Genomic DNA, 8393 nt, shown 5'->3' with positions numbered 1-8393 from the left:
GAATGTCACAGCTGCAAGTTGGCTGTGTGGGAAATTTATAAAAAGTACTGCTGTCAAGCGATGTATCACTTGCATGCATCACTTTAAAAAAAGACCCTGATATCTTGACACAAATGCATTTTGATTGCTAGAACGTCATAAAGGAACATGTTTTAAAATGTTTTACTTGAGTGTGCGTTATTTATTTGTTCAAAATTTGCTCACAATGTTAAGTACGATCAGGGTGTATTTTGAAGTGAGCACACCACTCACTGACCATATAACCACCTGCTTTACCTTTCAAGTAACCAACCGCGTTAAAAGAGCGTGTATGGTGTTTATACACGATTAATGCAGTGTTTTTTGAATATGCACACGAGTTTACTTTGACAAACCTAATAAAAGATACCCCAAAGCTGCTACAAATGATTAGAGAATGAGGGCACAGCGTCAGCACTCAGACTTTTGTGACTTTGGACTAAATTGCAACCTGGACAACATCTTGGGGTAGCCGTCTGCTCTGCATGGCAAAGCATGATGAATTTGAGGACCAGAAATAGACCATTAGAGTGAAAAGTAACTGTTTGATCAAGCGAAAAAAAAAAAAAACATTCCAATCTGGATTGTCCCTAGTTGCAAGCGACTGGCAAAGTCATTCCCCAGAGGACAGTGCAGCGATGACGCAAAAAACTACTTCCCTGTCAATAACACCTCAGGAGTTAAACTTTGTTTGTCGTGCTTGCAGGCCATAACATAACTGAAGCCCCACATAGGAGCCTAGTCTGGAATCACATATGTCTGCACTTGAAAGGATCTATGCTGAAAATGTAACTTTGTACTTCTTATGTCTAATGATAAAGTGCTATGCTAAAAACATTCCTACCTCCTCATCAGGACAGGTGGGTCTTGCTGCAGTTTTTAGCTTTGTCCCCACATTCATTCTCTTCTCGGGTGCCTGGCAAGTTTGAGTTTTAAAACACTGTTCTTAAAAGGGGCTGTTTGCAACATTTACACAGATGCCGATTGACGGAGATAGATATCTACATATATCCATATTTAAGAGTTATTTCTTTCTATAGTCATGTTGGAAATAACTAGTGTTTTCTCTTTGTGCTCTTTCTATTTTTTCTCCATCTCATGATCGAGGGTACACTGTGGACTACCTTGAGCTCGGAATGCAGGGAGTAGCAATACTCTTTTTATTTGTTTATCTCATCCTGTCTCTAGCTAAGGAGAACAATAGACATGTGTATTCGTTCTGGAGGGTGGGGGCGAGGGACATATTGAAGAACACAGCATTCGGGTAATGTTTTTCGGATCAACTTGGCTACGCAATTGAATGTGTTGTCCTAGGCTGGTCTCTCCAAAGCTTTGGAAATAAATTGCAAAATACCTATTCTGTTCTGGGTGATCATTTAAACTCAGCTTATACAGGTAAAAGCCAGTAAATTAGAATATTTTGAAAAACTTGATTTCTTTCAGTAATTGCATTCAAAAGGTGTAACTTGTACATTATATTTATTCATTGCACACAGACTGATGCATTCAAATGTTTATTTCATTTAATTTTGATGATTTGAAGTGGCAACAAATGAAAATCCAAAATTCCGTGTGTCACAAAATTAGAATATTACTTAAGGCTAATACAAAAAAGGGATTTTTAGAAATGTTGGCCAACTGAAAAGTATGAAAATGAAAAATATGAGCATGTACAATACTCAATACTTGGTTGGAGCTCCTTTTGCCTCAATTACTGCGTTAATGCGGCGTGGCATGGAGTCGATGAGTTTCTGGCACTGCTCAGGTGTTATGAGAGCCCAGGTTGCTCTGATAGTGGCCTTCAACTCTTCTGCGTTTTTGGGTCTGGCATTCTGCATCTTCCTTTTCACAATACCCCACAGATTTTCTATGGGGCTAAGGTCAGGGGAGTTGGCGGGCCAATTTAGAACAGAAATACCATGGTCCGTAAACCAGGCACGGGTAGATTTGGCGCTGTGTGCAGGCGCCAAGTCCTGTTGGAACTTGAAATCTCCATCTCCATAGAGCAGGTCAGCAGCAGGAAGCATGAAGTGCTCTAAAACTTGCTGGTAGACGGCTGCGTTGACCCTGGATCTCAGGAAACAGAGTGGACCGACACCAGAAGATGACATGGCACCCCAAACCATCACCCAACCATGCAAATTTTGCATTTCCTTTGGAAATCGAGGTCCCAGAGTCTGGAGGAAGACAGGAGAGGCACAGGATCCACGTTGCCTGAAGTCTAGTGTAAAGTTTCCACCATCAGTGATGGTTTGGGGTGCCATGTCATCTGCTGGTGTCGGTCCACTCTGTTTCCTGAGATCCAGGGTCAACGCAGCCGTCTACCAGCAAGTTTTAGAGCACTTCATGCTTCCTGCTGCTGACCTGCTCTATGGAGATGGAGATTTCAAGTTCCAACAGGACTTGGCGCCTGCACACAGCGCCAAATCTACCCGTGCCTGGTTTACGGACCATGGTATTTCTGTTCTAAATTGGCCCGCCAACTCCCCTGACCTTAGCCCCATAGAAAATCTGTGGGGTATTGTGAAAAGGAAGATGCAGAATGCCAGACCCAAAAACGCAGAAGAGTTGAAGGCCACTATCAGAGCAACCTGGGCTCTCATAACACCTGAGCAGTGCCAGAAACTCATCGACTCCATGCCACGCCGCATTAACGCAGTAATTGAGGCAAAAGGAGCTCCAACCAAGTATTGAGTATTGTACATGCTCATATTTTTCATTTTCATACTTTTCAGTTGGCCAACATTTCTAAAAATCCCTTTTTTGTATTAGCCTTAAGTAATATTCTAATTTTGTGACACACGGAATTTTGGATTTTCATTTGTTGCCACTTCAAATCATCAAAATTAAATGAAATAAACATTTGAATGCATCAGTCTGTGTGCAATGAATAAATATAATGTACAAGTTACACCTTTTGAATGCAATTACTGAAATAAATCAAGTTTTTCAAAATATTCTAATTTACTGGCTTTTACCTGTATGTCATCAAAAGAACTTGGGATTGACCAGTAACTTAAATTCCCTTGGAGGAACATCTGGTCTAAACGCAACACTACCTAGAGGGTGCCCACTTTCCAATATATTTTACGCAGCATCTCCCGCCCGTTTACGGCTTCTCCTACGTAATGACGTAAGTACGTAACACATTCACGCGCATTAGCTGTAAGTGTTGTTAACTAATAATAGCAATTTGGATAGCTAACATTAGCTGCCACTGAATGTATATTCTATCATAACAACATGACGGAAAATTGTTCGTTACCAATCATTTTATTCGGCCAGTAAAAAATTTTTATTCCACAAACTTTGTAATTGTGAAAAATATAGACGATTGTCAAACAAGTGTGTTCTGTTAAACCACAAATCGTAACATAAACTAGCCGGTGGTGGTCTTGTTATATTTTGTATGTTACTGTGAGGAAGTTGCAAACAGCACCTTTAATGGAGATATTTCCAAAATGTTACACTTTTGAATTGTAAATTAATTAAAACATAACATACTAGCTAGTGTACATTCTGCATTAATGTTGGCTAAATAAGGATAAATGTTACAAAACATTAATATTAGCACTGTGTGTTAGCACTGGCCTAGTAGTCATATCAAGTAACAGAGAAAACCCAAATCTAGCAAGCTAACAATAACAGCTATGCCAAGCTATACAAAGCGTTGGTGCATGCTAAGATTCTAATATAGTATGAGCATAAATATAGAAAATGCAAATATAAATAAAAAAATTGCTGGATTATGCAATGCGTTAAAGGAAACATTGGCAAACTTACCACTATGTGCTAACATGCATTTTACAGCTGGGATATGAAAGCTGTCCTATAAAAGAGTTAGAAGAAACATCAGTTAGTAAGATGTGTGAACAACATGCAAATATGAATTCGCATAACTAGCTGGACTACCAATGTGAGCAATGTCAACAAGACATTACATTTTAGCAGGTATTAGCAGAAAAAAACTAAAATGTAGCACTATTTGCATTAACAGCTGCAACTTACCATTTTTGGTTTATGTTAATACATACAAATATTAGCATGAATAGCTGATGTCTGTACTAAATGTGTTAATGGACGTGTCCACCAAGCAAACATGCAAATACATATTAGAGCAAACAGCTGGGGTACAAATGCACTCAGTGGCAAAAATGTGTATGCTTACATGCAAATATTAGCACACTTAGCTTGACTACCAACACTGTCCTATAAAGTGATTGAATGGTACATGTTTTTATTAAATTCATATTAACATAAATAGCTGAACTATGAATGGTAGAAAATGATAAACGGAAACATCATGTTACTTTTCGATGACGACATGCAAATATTAGCATAAATAGCTGGAATATAACATGCACACTTAAGCCCTATGAGCATTAATAGCTGCAAAATGGTATTAGAATAAATAGCTGAAACAGAAATGTTGCGTGTTAAAGAGTTGTTCATGGAAACAGAAGATGCACATTAGCAAATGTAGCTGTAATAAAAACATTCACATGAAGCGGTTATAGCTGTCAAGAGACAATAATCTAATGGTTGTGTTAAATATCTTACTTTGTCAGCATATGACGCAGTACATGATGAAGTCAATCAAACATGACTAAAACTAAAAATGTACGCGCTGGTTTTCTAATGATTAATGCTTAAGGCCTTTCGTGAAGTAGGTTACGACATATTTTTGGCCAAGCCCAAGGGACCGGTCCAAAATGTCACTTCTAGTTGTTTTAGCTCCATATGGAAGCGACGCGTACATAGCCAGATTTATTGAAGGCGCCTGTAGGCCTTTTCTGTGCTCCTGTTTTTTTGTCATGTGCATAAATTAATCCTTCCTCAAAATCCTGCTTATACGGGGCTCTTCCGTCCTCGTTAAAGTATTTTTTCTTCCCACGTTGTTGAGAGTTTTTATCAGAGATTAAACCATCTAATCTCAGATGAACGGGGAAGATATGGAAATGTATGCAAATTAATTATGAGTGGGCGTATTAAGAGTGCGAGAAAAGGTGACTTGTTTTGATGTACGTGAGTGCCAGCTTTACTCATCTCGTCTTCACCTCGTCAAAGAACACAGGACACGCGTTCTCAGACAAAAACACTTTAATCAGGTGCTTTTTGTTGAGAGCTTTGATTTAAATATCCGATATTTGGAGTTGAATTAAATAGAGTGGAACAATTCCATCAATTTTCTGGCGCGCCTTTGCTGGTTTTGGTTGCCCTCGTCACGTCCATAACCGCATTCAGGTTGAAGTATTCGCCGAGTCTGCTCAGATATCCGTCATCTTTCAGAATGGTCGCCCATTGCGGTTCATTAAGTTTTCGTCAATCTGCAAAAACATTGTGGCGCCGCCCCGCGGAGAGGTAGGTACAGTACATGGCCTCCTGTTTTCTCACATTTAACATCTGCTGGACAACAAAAAAATCCAGACTTCCTGCTGTTTGTCCTTCTTACTTCCTGTGTTTGTGTGCGTCCGTGGGCCGTACGCTTGCTGCATCTTTCCCTTGCTTCCGCCCTTAGTGTTTTTTCCTTCTTCATGAAGCTGAGTATGTCTCATTGGGGAGACGCAGACCACCTTTCAAAAGCCTCCGACGGGAGGAAAAAACTCAAGCGTAGCCAAAGAGAAGCAATGTCGGGAAAGGTCTCACCGTGGGTTTGTGAGCTCCACTTTGGAATACAAGTGAAGCTCTGCAGTTTAACGAGACAAGAGATAGTGAAGAGTGCTACCTTTTTTGAAGTGCAAAAAAACCCTCCAATCAAATGCCGGTCTCTTTGTGTTGAGCTCTGAAGGACTCTTGGATCGCCAGCAGACCGGCAGACAGGCGATGTCCGCTCACTTTGTGGTGCCACACTTGTGAGCGGCCCCTACAGGATGGACAACAAAACAATGAGTTACAATATTGGACAGCACAGCTCAGTTTGCACAACCATATTGGCTTTGTGTTGCGCTGGGATAAAACATACTACTCCATTTAAAAAAAACAACCTCTGCTCTAATTGACACCGGGTTGTGCTGCTACAATACCAATAATGGCCTCCACTCTATTAAACAACAGGTTATACTACCTTACATAGCTATGACACCGTACTATAGTATGTCCGCAAATATTGGCCTCCACTCTATTAAACACCAGGTTAAACTATGTTACAATACTATCACACATACTACAATATTTCCTAAAATAATGAGCTCCACTCAATTAAACACCAGGTTACAGTATGTTACAATACTATTCCACCATTATATAACAGGTCTTCAAATAGTGGTCTTCACTCTATGAAACAATGGGTTACAGTACACTATGTTACAATACTATAACACCATACTTTATATGTCTTCAAATACTGGCCTTGAGTTGAGTTGAGTTTGAGTTTATTTCGAACATGCAGGCATACAACATGATACATCACAATCTCCAGTTTCTCTTTTCAACATGTTCGAAAAGGAGTAGGAGGAAGGCCTTCTTTCTACTGAACACCAGGTTAAACTATGTTACAATACTATCACACCATACTACAATATTCCCTCAAATAGTGGTATCCACTCTATTAAACAACGGGTTACACTATATTGCAATGCCATACTGTAGTATGTTTTCAACTAATGACCTCCACTATATTAGACACCAGGTTAAACTATGTTACAATAGATCCTCAAATAATGGCCTCTATTATATTAGACACCAGCAGTGTTTCCCACACATTCATTTATTTGTGGCGGCCCGCCACGAAAGAATTACGTCCGTCACAAATGGATTTTTCGGCTTTTGACTCGCTCGACCGCTCATAAAAGCAATGGGACTCTGTCTGTGAATGTACCTTGTAGTTACAACTCCGGTGCAGTAGGTGGCGGTAGCCTACTATGCATTGTAACTCCGCCAATAGCACTTAATTCACCTGGTGGGCCAGAAGAAGAAGAAGAAGAAGAAGAAGAAGAAGAAGACGGCGGACTAAAAGAACGGACCGACCGGATCAAAATACGAGGGTAATATACAGGTAAAAGCCAGTAAATTAGAATATTTTGAAAAACTTGATTTATTTCAGTAATTGCATTCAAAAGGTGTAACTTGTACATTATATTTATTCATTGCACACAGACTGATGCATTCAAATGTTTATTTCATTTAATTTTGATGATTTGAAGTGGCAACAAATGAAAATCCAAAATTCCGTGTGTCACAAAATTAGAATATTACTTAAGGCTAATACAAAAAAGGGATTTTTAGAAATGTTGGCCAACTGAAAAGTATGAAAATGAAAAATATGAGCATGTACAATACTCAATACTTGGTTGGAGCTCCTTTTGCCTCAATTACTGCGTTAATGCGGCGTGGCATGGAGTCGATGAGTTTCTGGCACTGCTCAGGTGTTATGAGAGCCCAGGTTGCTCTGATAGTGGCCTTCAACTCTTCTGCGTTTTTGGGTCTGGCATTCTGCATCTTCCTTTTCACAATACCCCACAGATTTTCTATGGGGCTAAGGTCAGGGGAGTTGGCGGGCCAATTTAGAACAGAAATACCATGGTCCGTAAACCAGGCACGGGTAGATTTTGCGCTGTGTGCAGGCGCCAAGTCCTGTTGGAACTTGAAATCTCCATCTCCATAGAGCAGGTCAGCAGCAGGAAGCATGAAGTGCTCTAAAACTTGCTGGTAGACGGCTGCGTTGACCCTGGATCTCAGGAAACAGAGTGGACCGACACCAGCAGATGACATGGCACCCCAAACCATCACTGATGGTGGAAACTTTACACTAGACTTCAGGCAACGTGGATCCTGTGCCTCTCCTGTCTTCCTCCAGGCTCTGGGACCTTGATTTCCAAAGGAAATGCAAAATTTGCATGGTTGGGTGATGGTTTGGGGTGCCATGTCATCTGCTGGTGTCGGTCCACTCTGTTTCCTGAGATCCAGGGTCAACGCAGCCGTCTACCAGCAAGTTTTAGAGCACTTCATGCTTCCTGCTGCTGACCTGCTCTATGGAGATGGAGATTTCAAGTTCCAACAGGACTTGGCGCCTGCACACAGCGCAAAATCTACTCGTGCCTGGTTTACGGACCATGGTATTTCTGTTCTAAATTGGCCCGCCAACTCCCCTGACCTTAGCCCCATAGAAAATCTGTGGGGTATTGTGAAAAGGAAGATGCAGTATGCCAGACCCAAAAACGCAGAAGAGTTGAAGGCCACTATCAGAGCAACCTGGGCTCTCATAACACCTGAGCAGTGCCAGAAACTCATCGACTCCATGCCACGCCGCATTAACGCAGTAATTGAGGCAAAAGGAGCTCCAACCAAGTATTGAGTATTGTACATGCTCATATTTTTCATTTTCATACTTTTCAGTTGGCCAACATTTCTAAAAATCCCTTTTTTGTATTAGCCTT

The 8393-nt window shown here is 40.7% G+C and overlaps 1 protein-coding gene across 5 annotated transcripts in view; it reads right to left on the bottom strand.

Moving 5' to 3' along the window:
* Positions 1 to 5132: 5132 nt before the first annotated feature.
* The window catches only part of LOC133607749 (rho GTPase-activating protein 7), an 84229-nt gene continuing 80968 nt past the window's right edge, over positions 5133 to 8393 (bottom strand). For all 5 annotated transcript variants that reach the window (XM_061962674.2, XM_061962672.2, XM_061962673.2 and 2 more), the window contains one exon: positions 5133 to 5881. In XM_061962674.2, the coding sequence (XP_061818658.2) occupies positions 5773 to 5881 (109 nt within the window). In that variant the 3' untranslated portion in view covers positions 5133 to 5772. The remainder of the gene's footprint in view (positions 5882 to 8393) is intronic.

The sequence above is a fragment of the Nerophis lumbriciformis genome, linkage group LG09 (genome assembly GCF_033978685.3).
Source record: "Nerophis lumbriciformis linkage group LG09, RoL_Nlum_v2.1, whole genome shotgun sequence".
NCBI classification, from domain to species: Eukaryota; Metazoa; Chordata; class Actinopteri; order Syngnathiformes; family Syngnathidae; genus Nerophis; species Nerophis lumbriciformis.
This window is presented reverse-complemented; position numbering and strand designations above follow the sequence as displayed.